Here is a 22990-nt window from a genome sequence, read left to right on the forward strand (position 1 = left end):
CATTTTTTCCTCCGGGGGCCCGCCCCCCCCCCCCCCCCCAACTTTGATATCATGAAACTTAAGGGGACAATTTTGAAGCTGACTAAAATATTAAGTTTGTCGTACTTAATATTGCCATAATGATGTCTGTTACAATTTTTTATTATTACTAGTAATAATTAAATTAACTTGTTCTTATTCAGTACTCCTAAATAAGGGTTCTTTTCTCCCCCCCAAATGTTGTTTAAGCCTGTGCTCATGGTTGTGCAATTAAATGATAGGATTGGAAGTTTATGAGTAAGTTTCTTTTCTGCCATGTCCTGTTTGTGCAGGATTCGGTGTTTCGAACAGTGGGTTGTGTGTGCATATTGAGTTGACCTTGGCTGGATGCCAGATGCCCATCTCATGATTCCTACAGTTTTGTTGTGGGGATAAAGCAAATGTGGCACCTACTGAAATGTAGCATTGTCTTGCTATGTACATGTCTTGGGAAATTCCGACTTTCATTTGATGTCTTTATTATTTGATGTCTTATGTGTGTTCTTCAGTTACCAGCCAACACTTTAACAGCTAGAGAAGGAAGCAGCTTATTCATTAATAGAACTGGCAAAGTTGTAATGTTTTGCTTTCTTTTTTACTTATTCTCTTTAAGGTGATGTACTCTTGGCTACAGCTTTTCTGTCCTATTCTGGTCCTTTTAACCAAGAGTTCCGCACTCTACTATTAAATGCCTGGCAAAAGGAAATGAAAAGCCGGAAAATCCCCTTTGGTAGTAACTTAAACCTCATAGAAATGTTGACCGATGCTACAACTATCAGTGAATGGAACCTACAAGGATTACCAAATGATCATTTATCCATACAAAATGGAATCATTGCCACTAAAGCATCTCGTTATCCTTTATTAATTGACCCACAGGCACAGGGTAAAATTTGGATTAAAAATAAGGAAGGCAGAAATGAACTTCAGGTAATAGGAATGCTGTTGCATTTATAATCCCTAGAAATTCTCACAAAACATTACAATTCAGTGATTTAAATAATACTTATCAAATGCCTTTTATATAAAGTGCCTAGACTGGGTATAAAGGAAATCTCAGATATATTTTGGTAGATTTGAGATTTGGCTAGATATTAAATTGCACATTTGAGGCTTATTAGTACCAGTGACTTGTTTTTTTTCATTTATTTTAATAAAATATAAAATGTTGGAAAATAGACTGGGTGGGTAATGTCTGATAAGGGCTGAACCATGTTCGCAGAATGCTAAAAACATTGGGAAAAAAACTAATTAAGTGATTAATGCAGGTTAATATAAATGTTAAAAAATGAAGATGCACAGCATGATATTTTATGATATATTAATCAGAAAGTTTTGATGATTTCTGTTGGTTTAGCATGGATGTCAGATACTAAGGCTTATGCAATTATACAAGGAAGACAGTATTGCAAAAACATGCAACCTGAAGTAAGATACACCAATTCAATGCCAACAGTGGAAAATATGAGAAAGAAAGTCCTTGATTGCTACAGTTATAATTACATAAGTAAACCAGCTTTTAAAAAAGATAAGACTGAAAAGATAAAGAGGAGTTTGAAGGATGATAATAAAGTGGCTCTGAGAGTATTACTAGGAAGCTACTTTTATTCATGTTGATTATTATCTCGGTGCAGAACACTTTAATGGTTGCCTAGCTAGTTATGTTTAAATATTATTATTAGACATTAACTATGGACTTATACGCAAACCAAGCTGAATGTGCTTTGTGTGCATGTTGAAAATCAATTGTACTGAGGACTACTTTTAAAAGCAAAGACTTTTTAATGGCTTGTTCAATATAACCCCCTAATTTTTAAGGAAAAAAACAACAACAAATCATAATATTGGAATTGGCCTTGCTGATGTTTGTCTTGGTCATGTTACTTTTAAGATAAACTTGAAGGTGATAAAAGGTTCCTGTGAATTTCTGGTCTGGCTGCAATCATACAATATCAAAAATTTAAGTGCTCAGTGTTGCTTTTCTTCTACTTTTGTGGTTGGAAAATAGAAGTATGCATACAATGAGATCTAACAGTATGGTACACCAATGCTACCTTTTCTTGTGGTCAAAATTCTTGCCTTAATCCTAGTCTAACCATAGGATTATTTGTTTTGTCAGTAATTTAAATAAAACAATTTATAAATATAAAACAAACAAAACCTTGCTAACTGGACTTAACATAACATATAGGTCCATTATTGTATTTTTAGATCACGTCATTAAATCACAAATATTTTAGAAATCACTTGGAAGACAGCCTTTTTTTTGGAAGACCTCTTTTAATTGAAGATGTTGGAGAAGAACTTGACCCAGCACTTGATAATGTTTTGGAAAGAAACTTCATTAAAATAGGTGCTGCCAACAAGGTAAAAATAAAACAAAAGAGCAAAAATTGGAAATAGCCATCCTCGCCCCACCACTTGCCCTCAACAAAACAACTCCTATTATGTATCTGCCTATAAAGATTAAACTCATATTTAAATTTTATTACTACTAATACAAAAACAGAGTTTAAATTTTAAGATCACAAATAGTTAATATATTTAACCTATAGCATTCCTCATGCCTTTGCTTATAAGTTTTAGAAAAATTGAAATAACTTGTGAATTAATATTTTAAAGTGTTCCACTGATATTCTCAGCAAATTATTTGCATCAGACATAAAATTTGAAGCTGGATTTTTACATCTTTGAACAGAAAATCGTAACCTCTGTTTTTACGTGCAGTATCTGAAAAGAGTATGTGTTGATCTTGATATCTCAAGACTTCTTTTTAAAAATTTTCTTAAGGTGAAGGTTGGTGATAAGGAAGTAGATGTTATGAATGGTTTCAGACTCTACATTACTACACAACTGCCAAATCCAGGTTACTCTCCTGAAATTAATGCTCGTACCTCCATCATTGACTTTACTGTGACTATGAAAGGTCTTGAAAATCAACTCTTGGGCAGAGTCATTCTCACAGAGAAAAAGGTAAAATAATTAGTTGTATCTTTTCTCTGGCTATATGTCTTATATTTACCCATAGGTGGTTTTACTTTCATTTTAGTATATTAGTCTTTATTCCCATATTGCAGGGTAACTTTCTGTCTCTCTCTATTGTGATCATTTTTAATGTAATCTATTTATGAAGATTGAAAAGCTGGCACAGAAGACATTGACTCATTCATGTAGACATTTCCATTTGTCTTTATTGTTGCAACTGTACTATATTCACCTTATTTTTCCTGCCTTAATGAGTTATAACCTCATGAGAATGGCCTGTGAAAATTAAAAGGACCTGGAAAAAAAAATTATGTTCTTCTGTCTAAACATTGTGGAGCTCATGGCAGCATAACCTTGTGCAAAGGACTCAGTTACTTCCTTACCCCATGGGGAAACAGGCTAAGTACCTATTTTGACATTACAGATGTATTAGTTGAGGAAGTCCAGGTTGAGGATTACAATTGCAATAAGCATTCTACCAACAGTCTGTGGTCAAATGCTGAAGTCGAATGAAACACTATGCATCTATGACTGGGTGTTTAACTAAAATTTTTCCATAACTCTAGAGGGGAATGTCTTTGGTCACTTATTGTGGCATCTGTTGAGGTGTGTCACGCTCATAATCTCCCTCCAAAAGACGTTCCTCCTTAATGGCCTCAGTCATCTTGGTATCGTCAAGTAGTTACATTTAATTCCGGATCAGTCCATGAAGCTCATGAGAGAAATCATACTCATTCCATAAGGGCTTATATTTTGTCAGACATCTTCATTGCACCATCAGCCTCACTTCAACCAGTGATAGTTTGTCAACCCACTATGTAATGGAATTATCACTATCTGTCTGTAACACACTATGATATTTATATTCACAAAACATTATGCCTAGCTTCACTTCTGAGCCCTGCATTGCATCAGATTTCTCAAGATGGCAGTGATTTTATCAGCAAAATCATCCAGTCATCACAGCTGCTGTATGCCTGTTTTGAGGACACAGAAAAGAAAGGAGCTTGATTTTTCTCAGAGGTGCAAAGCAATAGGCTGAGAATTAATGGACTGAATTTGAAACACAGGGAATTCTGATCAGATATTAGGAAAATATAATTACATTGAAAGCAGCCAAAACTAAGAACAGATTACCCAGGGATGTTGTTGAATCTCCATTCTTGGAGGAGTTCAAGACTCAGCTGCACATGACCCTGAGCAACTGACCTATTTAGACCTGCTTTGAGCTGGACAGATTTGGACTAATTAATTTCTGGAGGTCCCTTCCAACCTAAAATTATTCTATTGTTCTATGGTATCTTTGCTACTAAATGGGAATGTCTGATGGATGGACATGCTCTGCTCTCTGGGTCAGCTTCTCAGAGTGGTGTACTCACTACTGTTTTGTTCCTGATCATCTGGTGATGTTTTTTACAGACAAATGGCAAGTTGACCACTTGACAGGCAGAGTGACTTTCATAGAATATACTCACTTTTCCGTTGGCTTGGCCTCTGGTTTTGCATCCTATGGTTCAAAGTTTCCTGCAGAGTCAATTTGGACATATCCCACTATCCAAAACCTTTTTTTCCCTATGATGTCTACTTACGTATCTTTGGGAATTTGGAGATTTCCCTCTTAAGTGTCTGGATTCTTGCTACCTTCTCATAGCCTTTGGTACAGAAGTGGTGGAATTATTTAACCATATGACAGTTCACCAAATGATTTGAGCAGTATGACTGCTTGGTGATATCTAGTGTTAAAATGTATGTGTGGAACTTCTGTCCCAAAAGGAGAAGAGATAATTATTTGAAGTTAGTGTTCCTCAAGGTTTGTATGCACATTTATTTCCTTCTTGCTATTCCACTGTCTCTAACACTATTTTGCACGTAGAATGAATGCGATTTAGGCAAGCAGTAAGGAAAAGGAGGGTTTACAGCACAACATTTGAAGATTCTGCAAAGTCTGACTTTCCATTCCTGTGTTATCTGGTATGCTCATTTTTAGAATATGTGTGGCACACATCTTGAAGAATTGATTGATTACTCATGAGTGTATGGCACTGATTTATTCTTTTTCACCAGAGTGTTGACTCAATTAGCAAGATCTGAGCTAAGCATAAGTCAGTCAAACTGGTGTAACTCTATAAATTTAATTATAGTCTATTTCTTGGAATAATTGGATTTGAGACATTTGATTATATATTTGAATATTGTATAACTTGTACTGCTTTAATTATATATTTTAGTACTGCTGCTATGTAATTTGACACAAAACTTGCTTATTTAGTGTTGTAGAAATAGGTATGTTCCATTATTAATGAAATTATAATATACAAGAACTGTAGGTTTTTTAATTTTCACATGAATATTTCGAGATTTGTGGTAGGAAAAGGCCCAAGTTTTGTAAGAAGCAGTTGATGCAAATTCTTGCACTTGTGAATCATTTTGTTACAGAATACTGTAAGCTATGTAGCAGCTTTTGTATTTCATGAATATTGACAAGATCTAGCATTCTTTGGTACAGACTGTAAAATGATGTCAGCTTGTGAAAGCAATTCCATAAAGCTGAACTTGAAATAGCCACGTTGGTGCAAGTTCTGTTAGGACTGGAAATCTTTTAAGACATGCAGAAAAGTTTCAACTTTGCACACTTCCTGATCTGCAAAAAAGTATTTCAAAAGCCTAATAGATTTTTTACTGAGGTTTAATCTAAGGTTACTTCACTTCCTTTAGTTTGGCCATTCTGTTTCCAAATTGTTGCTCAGGCTCAGGAGGAAAATTTGTCCTTCTCTTTTTTAAATGCATTGCACTTTAAAATATGTTTAACCTATTAAATTGAACTCAGTAAAACATGAAATTTAATTTGGCTCAGAATGATTTCTCAGCATGATAATTATATTTAATTGGATGCTAACATTCTTTTAATACTATACTTTTAAAAATTGTTTCTGCTTCATCAAACTTGCATAATGCTTGCCTTGCTTTATGACTGCTACCTGCTTTTCTTTAGTTTCATTAGGCATCAGTTGATTAAAACGGAGTTAACTAGTTTTCTTGTCATTTTTCATCAATTTTTGTCAGAATCTTCTGAATCTGTATCCATATTTTCTAAGTTATGTGACATTTACATTATTCTATGACAATGGTCTAAATAAATCTTCTCTACCTGATGATGTTTTAATATAGCTTCTATACAGTGACAAGAAAATAACTTAAATTTGGTAATGAGATGGGGATGATGTTTTCTTTTTCGAATTTCCTTTTTAAGATAAAAGGACTTTCTTTGAAAGAACTAACAGTTGAAATACAGAGGATTGTAGGCAGAATTGAGGACTGAGAAGGCCATCAGTTTATAATGTGGAAAAACAAAAAAACAGTTTGAAGAGTTGCAACAGTGCTGCAAAGCTGTATAAATGAAGCCTACTCAAATCCAGGAGTAAAATCTTTTCTTTAAGCCTTCCTAAGATCTCAAGTTCATGATGCCTTTAGTACTATGTGAGAGATCATGTATTTGCTTCTGTTTCTTTGGAATAGTTGCAGCCTGTCTGCAGTGCTGAAGTGGACTTGGCAAAGAGGGAGTGAACACACAGCTTCCAAATTTGGAGAGATGTTATTAAACTATCCACCAGACCTTTGTAAATGGTGAAGGAGTACTTCTGTAGACTTAGCCAATATTTTTACCAGTTGGCTCACTTACTGTTGAGTCTTAAGATTAATATTTTTTTGTCTTTTGAAAGACTCTTAATCCATCCTCTATTTTTCTCTCTTTTTACCTCACTGAATGGAGATGTTTTGTCTGAGGGATTAATTTTTAGTAACTTTAATTTTAAAAGTATTAGAAGAATGAACTGAAAGGCCATTTATCTGTGATGAACATTTTTCTATATATTTTAAACAGTTTTGGTTTTATTTTTAATGGAAAGCTGCAATCAGTAGGTAGAAAATTTTTCTATATGACCTGCTGTAAGAAATACCACTGAAGCTCTTTCCCCAAATTAATGCAGTTGTGCTTGACCTGTACTGTTTTAGTAGGAACAATACTTTTAAAACTACATACCTAAATTTATTTTGTTTTTATTTCTGATTACTTTCCTGTTTTCCAAATATTGCTGTGTATTCCAACAGGAATTAGAGAAAGAAAGAACAGATCTTATTGAAGATGTGACTATGAACAAAAGGAGGATGAAAGACCTAGAAGACAACCTTTTGTTCAGACTTACAAGCACTAAGGGTTCTCTGGCAGATGATGAGAGTCTAATAACTGTATTGAATAACACTAAGAAGACTGCTGAGGAGGTAACACAGAAACTGCAAACTTCTGCTGAAACTGAAGTACAGATCAACTCAGCCCGTGAAGAGTACAGACCTGGTGAGTGAAGGTAGTGATAAAAGACGAATGACTGGGATGAAGGGTTAAACCAGAAATACTTAAAAGGAAGAGATATGGTAGGATGAGATCAGGAAAACCATGATGTGGAAAGGATCCGTGTTTTCCTACAAATAAAGTTTATCTAGGAAATGTCATATAGAGCTACGGTGGAGAAAATAGTCAATATTATGCTTCATGTAGAATTTGTACAATGTAATGGTCTATTCTCTTCTGAGATTTCCCGTTGCACTATATGAAAGTGTACCTGTCTATCTTGTTTACTGAATAAAACTTGGGAGGGCTTGGTTGTTCTTTCTCAGCTGTTAAAATGTTGACACTTCTTATAGATGGTCCATGAGACAAGTCAATAGAGTATTTAGGTAACTGTATGCTTGAGTTCAGCATAGTGACATTATTTTTGAAGGACAGTATAATGGTAAATGTTTTTGTATCTGTTTGGATGAATGCTTCATGTATCCTGTCACAGATCCTTAAGTTATGGCAGTCAGCACATTTCATCAGCCTTTTGGCTTTTAACTAACAGGTGAAAACATGTGAAAAAGATGGAAAAAAAGGTGCTGTCTGGAATTAAGTGTTATATCTGTATTTCAGGAAATGAGTAAAATTTTATGGCTAGTGTGCCAGAAATCATTGCAGATTTTATAAAACCTTAGTATTTCAAGTTAAATGACTGCTGAAAGTAAGTTAAGTCACTGCAAGGTAAGTTACATAAATACAGTTCATTTGGCTTTTATATGATTTCTGTAAAAATCTGTAAAGATAAATTTGTTTAGGTACTCAAACAGTACTTCAAGCCATCTTACTTTTTACATGTTCTACTGTTGATGTAAATGTTGTAGAATATCATCCAGATGCTCTCCATATATAGTGATATTTGCAAACCAGGTGTCACATAGCATGCATTAACTGTAGAAAAGATTTTTTTTTTTAGTAATGCATACATGAGGATTAAGTTAACATTTTAATTATTTTTCTGGCCAGTAAAGAGTGGAGCGACTCAAGGATCTGCAGTTAGTGTTAGTGTTAAAATCATTGTACTTGCTGTAGAGAGTTATAGTTTTTCTACTCTTAATTTCTACTTTGAACACACTTGTTCCCCATCTTTCAGTTGCAACTCGAGGTAGCATCTTATACTTCCTTATTACTGAGATGAGCATGGTCAATGTGATGTATCAGACTTCGATTCGGCAGTTTTTGGGGCTTTTTGACAGCTCCTTGGCCAGGTAATTTAGCTAACAATAAGTTTAATTTGTACTTACCCAGTCCTGCATGTGGCTGTAGTACAGTAAAAATTTGTTGTCAACTAATGCCAGAAAGAAGAGCATTGCTCGTTACAATTTTGACAGTTGTCAGTTTAAATACACATAAACCTTTATCTATTAATTACTAAGGCAAAGAACCTTCAAATGTACTTGAAGTCCTTAAAAATTAGGCATTAAGTTATTAAAAACCATTATACTGTGTTGATTTTCAGCTGTGTGGAAAGGCTTTATTAGAAATGATTTATTTTTTGTTTTTGCTCCTGAATGTTGTTGCTAGCTTGCAACAATTCTTTGTTTGTGATTTATTATTTTTTTCATGTTTTGAAAGTTCTAAACTGTGGCTTTTTGTCTTTTACATAATATTCACTTTAATAAAGCCTTTGCAAATTGACATGCAACTTCAGACCTCTCTTCCAACAGGTCTACCAAGAGCCCTGTAACTAGCAAGAGGATTACTAATATTATTGAACACATGACATATGAAGTGTTCAGATATACTGCCCGAGGACTCTATGAGGAGCACAAATTTCTTTTCACGTTATTACTTACACTGAAGATCGATATACAAAGAAATAGAGTGAAGCATGAGGAATTTCTGACACTCATTAAAGGTTGGAAAAACAGAACAATTATTAAATAGAGCATAGACATTATTGTAGAAAATTTGGGAGCTATAGTTATATCTCTGAACCTATCTCCTGCTGCCTTATGCACATGAGAAGTCTGTCAACTAAAAGAGTACATTCTTATCATTCTCTTCTGATGATTAAAAATCTGGATTCTTGTAACTCATGTTTTCTTTTTATTTTGTGTCAGCTTTCTTAGATTCATCTGAATTCCAAGAAATGCAAAGTTATTTCATTACCTACAACAACATAAAATCAAAGAAAAAAATATTAAAATTAAGCTTTTTCAGCTTTTCCCTCTGAAAATTCAGACACTTATTATTTTACAGTAAAAAATTAGATTTAGCTTGTAATGGAAGCTGTTATTAATTTAAACAAATTATGTGTTAAGGTAGGGTGAAGAATAAGGTTTGAAAATGAGTTTTGCAGGTTACCTAACTCAGAAATTTCTTTATGACTGTCCTTAGTTACTAAGTAGTCTTGCTTCAGACTGGGAAGACATGAAATAGTCTTGAACTATCTAATTTACATTTTCTAAAGAGGTCCTATTTTTTAATTTTTATTTTTATTATTTTTTTTAAATTATTTTTATTTTTTTGGTGTCTCCAGCAGTTCTAATTCTAAGTAATTCCTAATTTCTTGCAGGTGGTGCTTCCCTAGACCTCAAAGCTTGTCCTCCTAAACCAGCTAAATGGATCCTGGATATGACTTGGTTGAACTTGGTGGAGCTCAGTAAACTTAAACAATTTTCAGATATTCTTGATCAAGTAAGTAAGAGCTTTTTACAAGGAATCTCTTGTTTGACAGGGCTCATCTGGTTATGATCAAGGCATTTGGTGGGAAACTGCGTTATTTTATAGAACAGAATGAAACTAACAGCATATGGCCATGGTTATGACCTTAGTTGCTTAATGACCTGTATTGATATAAAGACTTAAAAACCCCACAGGAAAATAAGAAGAAAATAGAACCTTTCATATCCTCTATAGTGATAATAGTTTCAGATTAAGACACAACTTGCTATTATCCAGTTCACATAATGCATTTTAAATCTTCTTCCGTAAGGTTGTTAGACTTTCTTGCATCCTTGTTTTGCTCTCTTATGCTGTGTTTTATGATGCTTCTTCCAATATTTCTGTGATTACATGGAGTATAAGAGTTAGGGAATGAGCATTCAGTAAATTCAACACTTGTATGAATAGCCTGAATGGACATTAAGTGTATCGTAGCTAAGTAAATAGCATTTGGCGTATGTGAAGAGTATGTTCTATACAGTCATATGGGGAGCAATTAAGTATCTAGTGTTCCCAAAGCTGTCTCTGACCCTAGCTGTCTGTATTTTGGCCTTGCTAGGCTGTTATATCATTAATGGAAAATACTGAATAGTAGCTCTTTATGTTTTTTCAAACTATGAACAATTAAGGCCATTGTTGAATTCTACAGTTTCGCTCTTAAGATCTGAAAGTTTTTTCTCTCTCTCTCTCTCTTTTTTTTTTTTTTTATAGTTTTACTGAATCTGTGTGCTAACATTTATAAACAAACGCCTGCATGTAGGTTACGTGTCTTTGACCCTCATTAAAAGTTTGTGACATGTTGACAGTTGAAATGTGACTTGGCTGTTTAGTGAGATTTACTCCTCTGATGCTATAACTGCAGATTTCCAGAGCAGAGAAACAGTGGAAAGTCTGGTTTGATAGTGAGAATCCTGAAGAAGAACTGATTCCTGGTGACTATGGTCAATCCTTGGACTGCTTCAGACATCTTCTTCTTATCAGATCATGGTGTCCTGACAGGACCATGGCTCAGGTACATTTATATAGCCAACATTGTCTATTTAGGTGTCATTAGAATAATAGTAACTGGATAGAGTTCTATTATTGTTATTGTTATTATTACTTTTTAAAAATTATACACCTCTTTTTGTAGAGGACCTTTACATTGCATTTTCTGAAATTATTTTCAGATAATTTATGCATTCATTACAAGGGCAGTGTTAGCAAAATAATTTCAATATATTGAACAAATATTAGCCAATGATTTTACTATGAAGATAGGATTTAATCTGAAAATGTAAAGGCGTGTTCAGTTCTGCTTTATCAGTTCAGAAGGTATTTTTTGCTGTCCTTGCTGATATTACTCACTGAAACTGTAGAATTTATCCTCATGTTAGGCTGAAGTACAATTTTTTTCATTAGTTGGCTAAGAGAAAAAACATGAAAGCTATTTCATTCAGGAACCATTTGTTGTGTGTAAGGATGAGACCCACCTTTGAAAAATCTATATTAAGGTCTGTTCAAAGTTTTTAATTTAAAGACATAATTTTAGAAACCTGCAAAATATAAAAATAAATTGTATTAAGTGGTTGGACCTCTTTTTAAGAAAAGGTCAACTTCTAAGAGCCTGTTCGTAGAGTTTATGTTCTTTCCAGTGCAAAAGAATAAAAATCATGCATTTGCCAACAATTTCAGAGCAATGGCTGGCAATTTACTGAAATCAGAATGCACTACTAAAAGTCTGGTATTTATTTTATGGATGCCAACATTTACACGATGTGACTGCACTCAGAAAGTCTTGACACTTACTGGTGTAGCTGTGGTCAATAGAAGGTTAAATGGTGCTTTATAATTGTTATCTCAGATGTGCGCTATGTGTCTGAAACCAATGATGCAAAATTAATTTCTCAGTTCTCTTAAGAGGGGGAAGATACACTTTCATTTTATGATGGTTTAATGAAAGCTGACAGTTTATCAAATGCTGAATGCTGAATATCTTTTGTTGCTGAGAAGTAACCAACAGGTATAGAAGAGAGGATTGTTCTAAACCAAAAGCAATGTAGTGGGAAAGAATACAAGAAAGATAATCTCAGACTGTTTGAAAGAGCCTTTTCTGTTTCTTAATAAAAATGAGCGATAATCTAATAATTTTTGAAATAAATAAGGAATTACAGAGATGGTCTTCACCTGTGCATCTGGATCTTCTACTTAGTAACATTTTCATCATTTCTACTATTAATTAATTGCGTAAATGTGAAGGTGGGAAAGAACTAACACCTTTGAAGAATATCTTCTTTCCTCCTTTTTTTCTCTTAATACTTGGAAAGGAAAGCTACATTTTAAGTTAGAGGTTATGCTGTCTAATGGAGATACCATATTTAAGTCATTAAAACCTTGCTAATGGTTTAATAAGGTTATTACTTTTATTACATTGTAATGACAGGTATTATATATAATAGTATGTGAATATATATGCAATAGAATAATATTTTTTTATGTTTCATTGGTTTTGTAGGACTGTAAGAAATAACATCTTCAAAGACAGTATGCCATGTTAACATATTAAAAAAAATATTGCATATTTGTATTTCTCATATAAATTTATAGCAGCCTTTACTCTTCAGCCTACTTATTGCTTGTATTTACACTGGTAAGAAAACAGTATCATATTATCACATCACAAGTTAAATTTATCCTTTTTAATATAGGCAAGAAAATACATCATTGACACTATGGGGGAGCAATATGCAGAGGGAGTAATTTTGGACTTGGAGAAGACATGGGAGGAGTCAGATCCACGTACTCCACTCGTATGCTTTCTTTCTATGGGCTCTGATCCTACGGACTCAATTATTGCTTTGGGAAAAAAACTTAAAATAGAGACACGTTGTGTTTCCATGGGCCAGGGGCAAGAAATTCATGCTCGTAAACTTCTACAGCAGACAATGGCTCATGTAAGAGAAAAAAATCTGAATGTTTTTTGTATCTCTATTGAACTAAAATTCTGTCGTGAAAATACTGTTTTGGGGGGTAGTTAATGCTGATGCAAGAAACTATCTTTATTTGTATAAAGAAGTGTCCTAAGCGATAGAACTGTTTTTTTCACAGTTATTTAATTGGCCACAACCAACCTTTTTATGCTGTGCAGCCAGCAGTGGTTTTAATATAAAATGGAGTTTTTGTAGGTAGTTGATTGATTAATATAGCTGAATTGATTCTTTTGGATTGCATGAATATTAAATATTCTTTAGCAAACATTTCACAATATTGTTTCAGTTTTGTATTTTTACTAATACAAACATTTTGTGAAATTAAGAAGATGAATTCCAGATATACTATTCATAGTTACATAACCTGGAAAAAAACAAGGCTGTGTGCAAAATATTTTGTATTGCTGTAATCTGGATTTTGTTCTGGGATGGATAGGCACAGGCATTTTACAAGTGAAGCAAGGATGAATTAAAGAATAAAATTTCCTGTATAAAAAAGAAAAGCTGAGATGTTCCAATTTAGCATGCTTTGCCCATCAGGTGGTAGTACTGCTTCACCTGCTGATTGAATAGATTAAACTTCTTGTGCTTCTGTGTTACGAGCTTCTTCCATGTGTGCAAAAGCAGTTTTTCTCCAACTTTTGCTTCAGATTCTCATTTGAGAACTTAATGGTAAGAGCTAGTTAGCAGTTAAGATGAGAAGAAACTCCTTCAAATAATAGGGAAGAATGGCTCCTTTTGTTTATTTAAGAGAAATGCCGTCACTTTCCCTCACTGTTTCACATATTTTCTTAATGAAGAAGTATGTGAGGTGTCTGTATGTAGTATTACAATTCATATGAGAAAGTTTGATATCTATTGATTGATAGCAATAGCTTAAGTAATTTTTAATTTTATTTTATTTTATTTTTCTGAGCTTGTGACCCTTGTGAGGAGCAAGGTTTAGCAGCTTGCTCTATCAAGGTACTTCTGAGCTCCCTTACTTAGGGTCAATAAAATCATGGGTTCAGCTATAAAGTAAAGATTTATCAGTGTTTATCAGCTCTATAATCATGTCTAGATATGTTTTAAAGGTACTGAGAGAGAAAAATTAGGGACTGAGATGACCAGATTGGACACATAAGGACCACTTGTTTAGGTAATAAAACCAAAGAAGCTACCAGCCCGCAACACACCACCAGAAGGAGCAGCCCACAGCTTAGCTCACATGAGCTTTCTCTTGGAGAAAAAAGACTTTTAATTGCATTTGTGCCATTACTACGGATACTGTTCTCTGTTTGTACATTAAATATACATAAAACCAAATGAATAAGGCCTTGGTTTTGATTTGGTGAGCCAGTGGTGTAAATTTGACTGTGGAGGATTTCTTCCTTTAACAGCCCTTGTAAGAGCTTAAATGTGCTGTATTTTGCTATAGATTAGATGTGTTGGCTTTGTTCCTAACCTGCAACATAAACAAAAAGTGATTTTAGCAATTTCAGTTTATGAACAATGTTATTTAAGTGTATATTCTGTTGTTTTAAACTAGGGAGGTTGGGCACTTCTGCAAAACTGCCACCTTGGACTTGACTTTATGGATGAGTTGATGGACACTGTAATAGAGACAGAAACTGTCCATGAAGGCTTTCGACTGTGGATGACAACTGAAATTCACAAACAGTTCCCCATCACCCTTCTTCAAATGTCTATTAAGTTTACTTATGAACCACCACAAGGACTCAGAGCTGGACTAAGGAGGACATATAGTGGTGAGTGGTAGAGTCAAAATGATTTAAAAACAAATTTTGCTCATATTTGGACTAACTAGTGATGTCATGTGGTCACACCATAGCTACTGATAGTAAGTGTAAGCTATTAAGACGACCTGATCGAAAGGATGCTGAGATGCATCTTGATCCTTGGTTTGAGCTAGAAGTTGTGAAAAACAAAACCAAAATCTGCTGGAGCTCTATTTCCAGAACTAACTGGAAAAAGCAAAATGCTTTTTCTTCTCTCAAATGTTGACTTCTAATATCTCAGTTCAAAATGTATAAATTTTTAATCTTGTGTCTTTTGGCAGAAAGGCGACATGTTAATCTTTGTTGGTGATTAGGTGCTTTTCACATTGCATAAAATAAAGTTCTGTAATTAAAGAGTCAAACTGATGTGAATCCAGCTATTAGTAAATTGTGGGTGTTTTTGTTTGTTTGTTTGTTTTTCCCCCCTGAAGTTTACTCTCTTTATTTGAGCAATTGGATGGCATGCTTTGAACCATCTCTTAACATAGAACAGTTTGTAGAACAATAATTTACTCTTGGGAAAGATAGAGAGCCAACTGAATATCTGTAAGAATGATGTTTTTAAAAGTGGTTTGGAAAACTACTATTACTGTGTTTCTTATAAAACCCACTTACAATCAATAGGTGTCAGCCAGGATTTACTAGATTTCAGTGACATGGTACAATGGAAACCGCTGTTATACGCTGTAGCCTTTCTACACTCTACGGTTCAAGAAAGACGCAAGTTTGGATCTCTGGGTTGGAATATACCTTATGAGTTTAATCAAGCTGATTTCAATGCTACTGTGCAGTTCATTCAAAACCACTTGGATGCTGTGGATGCCAAGAAGGTAATTCATATTTTTGTGTGGAAGGTGGCTTAGGATGATAGATTTTTCTAGTAGTGGAATGTAAATACATGGTTCCAAATAACTGAAACATGAACATAATTTTAAATTATTATTTTGTTTCTTTCCACAAATATTCATGATTCTACGAATATGTGTATGTAGAGCAGGAGGCTGAAATTACACTTTTAGTCCTGGGAATGTTGAATTTCTGTGTTAGCATATACACAAAAATGAAAAACCAAATTCTTCCCAGCACAAACTTCAGAAGTAGAAACCTTAGAAGTATAGACCTTTCTTCAATGCTTATTAAGTCAGTTAAAAACGGACCACTGTTTTAAAAATATTAATTTGTTTAAACCTAATAATAATAACCTAAGCATAATAATAAATAATAAATAACCTAAGAATAATAATATTTGGCTCCTCCAACCTATCTTGGCTGCATTTTGAAATTGAAAATGGCTTTAAATTAAGTTCTCTTACATTCCTGGCTTTCACATGATCAGTTGTCATGCAGAGGTCTTTGCAGATCACTTTGCGATTGGCATTTTAAGTGAAGTTGAAAGCATGAGTAGGGTGTAGCCATGTTCCTCTTGCCCAGATGCTGGAATAGCCTCTTGAATTACTTGCCAATGAATTATAAATTGTTGAAGATTTTCTGGGAATGCAGTGCTATAGGAAAAAAAGAGTAACAATAAAATAATTTTCTTCCAGAAGGGACAGATGCAGGACTTGGTAAATCTATACTAACTGTTCTTACTAAGGGAGATGTAAATAGGTACAGATTAGCTAAAGGCAGTGCTTTCTGCTTGTTTTTAGGGGATCTCCTGGAATACTGTTTGTTACATGATAGGTGAGATCCAGTATGGTGGCCGTGTGACAGATGACTATGACAAAAGACTCATGAACACCTTTGTAAAGGTTTGGTTCAGTGAAAATACATTCAGTCAGGAATTCAGCTTCTACAAAGGATATAGCATTCCCAAATGTACTACGGTGGATCAATACCTTCAGTACATACAGGTTGGTAAATGGAAGTTTTAACAGAATAAAATCCCAATTCACTTGTTTCTCACAAATTCTTGGCTCCCTATTTTGTCTTTTCTTTGAAGCATCTGTTTTTTTAATCTTATTCTTTTTTGTTATTTATTTTATATTTTTCTTTATTGCTCTCTAACAGTCTGCATATCTGTTGTGACAACAAATTATTGTCACCAATGTTATCATCATGACAGGAATCTTCTTTTTCATGTGATTTGCTTGAGGGACATACCTGAAGGCATACATTTATTAAGGAGGGCAAAGAAGGGAATCCAGACTTTGGGTGCAACCTCCCAGAAATTAAAAGTATAAATATATGAAAGTACAAGCTGACTATCAAAATAGCATATAGAGGTTAAAATGAATTTGTGTTAACCTTGGTGTGACTTGGGCTGTGACATGACAACTAGATCACAGCAAGTTATTTGCCCTAAGACTGTTTTAAGACATCTAGCCTCTTACTTTACAATGTGCTCTTTTTGTATTTTACTATGTAGAGTCTTCCAGCTTACGACACACCAGAGGTGTTTGGTTTGCACCCCAATGCAGATATCACTTACCAAAGTAAACTTTCCAAAGATGTATTGGACATCATCCTCAGTATTCAGCCTAAAGATAGCTCTGGTGGAGGAGGTGAAACCCGAGAGGCAGTTGTAGCCAGAGTAGCTGATGATATGCTGGAAAAACTTCCTGATGATTATGTGCCATTTGAAGTGAGTAAATGAAATTTACTGTCAAAATGTCAAAAACATTTGCTTCATCTTGCTTTGTGTGAATAAAAAAAAAAAAAAAAAAAGGAACAATATTAATTTTTCTAAAAGGATGTCTGAATTCATTCTTACAGGCAGTACTTCAAAAACATAGTCTAAAGGCATTTGACCAGACTCTTAACATTTATAATGAAGTCTCTAAGTGTGCACTGAAGTACTTGCATAAGAGCTTTTCCAAAATATTAAACTACTTAATGCTTAAGTTGTTATTTACACTATGGGGGGCATAGGATCATCAGCTTTTAGCTACATTTGTTGACACTCTAGAGAACTGAGGTCATGTTGCAACTGTATTCATGCTTCTAAGAGTATTACAGCTTTTACTTATGTATTACTTTGGGATTCATCTTACATCCTGATGATGTGTTTAGGATGTTTTCTTCTTCAGTGAAGTGAATGCTGAAAAGCTTGTCAAGTGATAGATTTCATTGATTGGAGCCTAGTGTTAGTATCTCAGATTCCATATTAACACATAATAGCCTATGTAATTATATTTGTAATGGATGTTTGATGCCTTGCAGCCATTTCTTTTCTGAAATACTAACTTTCTTTCTATTTATATAGAAGACGGAATGACTCTCATGTGAGACTGTCTTCATATAGTTAGGAAGTATAGTTGTTGTTAATTTTTTAACTTTACATTTTTAATTAAAGCATAGTTGTTAATTTTTTAACTTTACATTTTTAATTAAAAATATATCAGCAAGTTTTATTAGAATTCAAGACTACTGGACATTGTGATAGTTCCCAGGAATTGCTGATAAATAGCTCTACTATGTTGAGGCAAAGTGGCTGGGGCAATCACTCTTGATTTTTTTGTGCAAAATGAACCTTGGGAACTGTCGGAATTAAAGCCAAAATCCTTGACATGGGATATGGTCTACATGCTGTTTAAATGATATTAGTTCATAGAATGATATACAGACTAAGTAATGAGCTAGACTGAAAACATAGGCAGTCTCAGCATCATAGATTTCTCTTGGAACAAATCCTGTATTTCTCTCTGGCAGAGACGGTTCAAGGAAGATGCTAAAATGACCTTTACTTTTTTACTCTTGTTGAATGATCTCTGGTTTTTTACCTACAGGTAAAAGAGAAACTAAAGAACATGGGACCTTTTCAGCCTATGAACATATTTTTGCGACAAGAGATTGAACAAATGCAGAGAGTTATTTCCTTAGTGAGAAGCACTCTGACTGATCTAAAACTTGCCATTGATGGGACAATTGTTATGAGTGAAAATCTGAGGGATGCTTTAGACTGCATGTATGATGGAAGGGTTCCTGCTAGCTGGAAAAAAGTAGGTGTACATCACAAACACGTGTTAACTAGAACTGTGTAACTGCTGAAGTGGATTTTGGGCTAAGATGAACACAGTCAAAACAATTGCTCTTTCATTTATAAAAATAGGAATAAATGTGGGAGATGCAGATATTTCCCATTTTAACAGCCTGTTGCATATTCACAGGATAAAAAACTAGACAGAATATTTTAAAATGTGATGATGAATTTTAAAAAGTAGCACCCACACTAGTTGCTATTCTGTGAGATTAAGACTTGTATTTGTGGAATCACGGAATAATAGAGGCAGGAAGGGAGATAGTCTAGTTTGAATGCACTTCTGAAAGCAGGGTGAATTAAAGCAGTTTTGCCTGGACTCTTCAGAATCAAGAGTCCAAAACATCATAAAATGTATAATTTACAAAGGGAATATTAAGAATAGAATTGTAGAATGTTTTGTGCTTGAAGTGACCTTAAAAAGAATCTCGTTCCAACATCTCCTACTAGACCAGGTTGCTCAAAGCCCCATCCAGCCTGGCCTTGAATGCTTCCAGGATAGGGGTTTCCACAACTGCTCTGAACAACCTGTTCCAGTGTCTCACCACCCTCACACTAAAGAATTTATTCCTAATATCTAACTTAAGTCTTTCCTCTTCCAGTTTTTAATCCATTACCCCTTGTCATCTCTCTACAAGCCCTTGTAAAAAGTCTCTTCCCAGCTTTCCTGTAGGCCCCTTCAGGTACTGGAAGGCCACTTTGGGGTCTCCCCAGATCTTCTCTTCTCTAGGCTGAACAACCCAGCTCCCTCAGCCTGTCTTCCTAGCAGAGGTTTGCCAGCCCTTTGGTTATCTTTGTGGCCCTCTGGACTCACTCCAACAACTTCATGTTCTTAGGTTGGGAACTCCAGAAATGGACTTGGAGTCTCACAAGAGCAGAGTACAGGGGGAGAATCACCTCCCCTGACCTGCTGGCCGTGCTTCTTTTGATGCAGCCCAGGATTCTGTTGGTTTTCTGGGCTGCAAGCTCATGTTGAACTTCTCATCAACCATCACTCCAAAGTCCTTCTCCTCAGGGCTGTTCTCAGTGCATTCTCTGCCCAACCTGTAATTGTGCTTGTCTAAATGGCATGGTAGGTATGAATTTGAAAAGAGCAAGAGTTTGCTTCACGTTTCAGAGGGATGCAACATTTATCTATCAGGTTAAAAGTTAAGATATTAAAAATAAGCTTTACATTATTTTATGTTGTTTACTACTTTTTGAAGAGTTACCTTTTCTTGACGTGCATTGTGATATTTTAAATCTGTGTGATTAAATTTAAAAGCAAATATGCTGTTTACTATTTTTAGGCATCTTGGGCTTCCAGTACACTTGGTTTCTGGTTTACTGAGCTTCTAGAAAGAAACAACCAGTTTTATAGTTGGATTTTTGAAAGCCGACCAAACTGCTTCTGGATGACAGGGTTTTTTAATCCTCAAGGATTTTTAACTGCTGTGAGGCAGGTAAAGTGTGTTTAAAGTCTCTGCTTATTCTTTGACATACTTTAAAAAAAAAATCTATGTATTATGTGGTGAAGGCCCAGTTATACCGATGGCTCCATCATGTTTGCAGGGCAGATATGTGATTGCATAACTGTCTAACATTTCCTGAGGGTTCTTCTTCTACATATAATTTTTAAGTGCATCAACCACTAATGTGTTAAAATATATTTCCTACTTTGACTGAACCCCATGTATCTAGGGGCTACCTAGATGTCTCATGTTACCATCAATATCCTTGAGATGAGGTGTTAAGCCCCTTAATTTATTTTCCTTTTTTCCTCTCCCTTTTGGTCTGTGTTCAGTACTTACCTGGCTGGAGACTTACCAAAACAGCCTTTCAGAATTAGTCTTATATAATACTTTTGCAGTTTACTAACAAATTCACTCTCTATTAATGGAATGGGAAAGGATTTCCTTTATTAAGGTGTACATATGAAGTATGAAGTTTGATGTATATATTGATTTATGTATCTCTGTCAACTTCATGTTTGTGTTAGTTGTTCAGCACACTAACTGCATTTGACAAGTGAGCTACATTTTACTTTAAGGAATTGGGAAAGATAAAAGAATGCTGTCCTGTGCACTAACTAGCTGACTAAATTTGAAGTATATGTTGAATCTTAAGCATGTCTGTCTTCAAGTGTTCTCTGGGCATTTTGCAGTCTCTTTATGTTGCTTTAGAGCTGAGCGAGTTCCTACTATTTATTCAGAATACAGTTAATTAAGAGTGTAGGTACAGGAAAAATAAAGTAACCCCAGAAAATAGGCAGAAAATTATGCATTTTCCTATATCATTTGAACATTTACTTGGCATGTACAGTTTGTTTTTTCATCTCATGAAAGCTGTGAAATTTTCATATTCACAAGAGCCAGTTACCATTGGTCTTCAGCGGTTGTGTTACTTGGTATGGTCTTATGATACTGTATATAAAAGAAACACTGAAAATCAAATATAGTGGATAAAGTACTCAAAGCTTTGTTGTAGTACCGTGCCATCGCTAACTTAGAGAGAAGTCAAACTGCTGTAAACTTGGATATCATAAAAAGTTATTTTTTTTTTTTTAATTGAAGAGGATAAGTTGTGACCATACAATTATGTTTCTAATAAATGCTTGGCAAAAAAGACTCTGTGCATACATAGATATGTAACCTCTATACTTTCTATTTTGAGCAGGAAATAACAAGGGCTAACAAAGGGTGGGCTCTTGACAGTGTAGTGCTGTGCAGTGAGGTCACTAAATGGATGAAGGATGATATCACCAGCCCTCCTTTGGAAGGTGTCTATGTGTATGGGCTGTATTTAGAAGGAGCCGGTTGGGACCGACGAAACATGAGACTGACTGAATCTAAGCCCAAAGTTCTCTTTGAGATGATGCCCGTGATAAGAATATATGCAGAGAATAATAGTAAGTAAATGTATTGTAAAAGATGATATTTTGGTAGAATTCAGTGTAACTTTTAGTTCAACTACAAAGAAGTTTTTTGGGCTTTAGGGATTTCATGAGACTGTCACTATTCATTGTATACACACTGAATCTTTTTCAATGAGGGGAAACTTCCCAGTCTTCCATATAAAAAGAGTTTTCAACCTCCCTTGATAATTGATATAGGCACTTTCCCACCTGTATTTTTAGATGTCTACCTTTTGGTCTTAATGCTGTTAATAACATTTTAAACCCATGACAGATGAGATGTTCTCTGCCTCTTCTGACAAATATGCTTGCCTTCAGTTTTCCATTGAAAATATGTGTCCTAGATTGAGAAGATTAACATTAATATACATAAACTCTGTAATCTCTGTAGTCTCTGCTACCTAAGCCCATATAACCTCTTTCCCATATAGAATCATAGGATGCTTTGGTTTGGAAGGGACCTTCAAAAGTCATCTAGTCCTAATCCTCTCCCTGCAATGAGCATGAACATCTTCAAATAGTTCTGGTTGCTCAAAGTCCTGTCCAACCTGACCGTGAATGTTTAGAGGGATCGGTCTTCTACCACCTCTCTGGATAACCTGTTCCAGTGTTTCATCACCCTCACTATTACAAATTTCTTCATTATATCTAGTGTAAATCTACCTGCTTTTAGTTTAAAACCATTGCCCCTGCAGCTGCCAGTAACACAGTAGCAAACAGCATGAGAATCAAGAGTTTTCTTTGGTGGTCATGGAGAGTTGTGTGCTATTGAACTTCAATTTTACATTTGCCTTATGGCCAGTCTTTTAGAGCTATATATTTTCAACCTCATTTCATTGTTTATTATGTCTCTTCTGTCTTTTCAGCTTCAAAAAATCCACACCTGTATTCATGCCCAATCTACAAAAAACCCATTAGGACAGATATGAATTACATTGCTTCTGTGGATCTTAAAACCCTACAGGCTCCAGAGCACTGGATACTGCGTGGGGTAGCACTTCTTTGTGATGTCAAATAATGTGGGGAAAAAAAAAGGTTTCTAAGTGCTTTTCTGTTTTTAATGTAAACATTAATATGTAATTACCTATACAATGGATCCCTTTGAAAATATTTTTTCTAAGGCATAGAATCCATTATGGTGTTTTTAGAAAACTGTTCTAACAACAGGCTTATAAATGCTAATTCTTAGAGTGTTACTCAGTTTGGTAAATAGATTGAAGTACTACCACTGATATATTGAAGAATACTGACAAATATTTTGTGTTCCTATCTTGCTATTGTGTGCTGAATTTTACCTTAAATAAAAATTAATTT

At 34.7% G+C, this 22990-nt stretch overlaps 1 protein-coding gene across 1 annotated transcript in view; it reads left to right on the forward strand.

The window, feature by feature from the left end:
* Nucleotides 1-22694, forward strand: part of DNAH5 (dynein, axonemal, heavy chain 5) — a 113720-nt gene extending 91026 nt beyond the window's left edge. The window contains exons 63-79 of the mRNA XM_010005105.1: nt 632-948; nt 2230-2385; nt 2809-2991; nt 7111-7354; nt 8484-8598; nt 9058-9248; nt 9909-10030; nt 10920-11069; nt 12745-12990; nt 14555-14774; nt 15429-15634; nt 16454-16657; nt 17173-17388; nt 18533-18745; nt 20073-20225; nt 21439-21670; nt 22543-22694. Coding sequence (XP_010003407.1) covers nt 632-948; nt 2230-2385; nt 2809-2991; nt 7111-7354; nt 8484-8598; nt 9058-9248; nt 9909-10030; nt 10920-11069; nt 12745-12990; nt 14555-14774; nt 15429-15634; nt 16454-16657; nt 17173-17388; nt 18533-18745; nt 20073-20225; nt 21439-21670; nt 22543-22694 — 3320 coding nt within the window. The remainder of the gene's footprint in view (nt 1-631; nt 949-2229; nt 2386-2808; nt 2992-7110; nt 7355-8483; nt 8599-9057; nt 9249-9908; nt 10031-10919; nt 11070-12744; nt 12991-14554; nt 14775-15428; nt 15635-16453; nt 16658-17172; nt 17389-18532; nt 18746-20072; nt 20226-21438; nt 21671-22542) is intronic.
* The last annotated feature ends 296 nt before the right edge of the window (nt 22695-22990 follow it).

This window comes from Chaetura pelagica, unplaced genomic scaffold, assembly GCF_000747805.2.
Source record: "Chaetura pelagica isolate M959 unplaced genomic scaffold, ChaPel_1.0 scaffold219, whole genome shotgun sequence".
In the NCBI taxonomy this organism is placed as follows: domain Eukaryota; kingdom Metazoa; phylum Chordata; class Aves; order Apodiformes; family Apodidae; genus Chaetura; species Chaetura pelagica.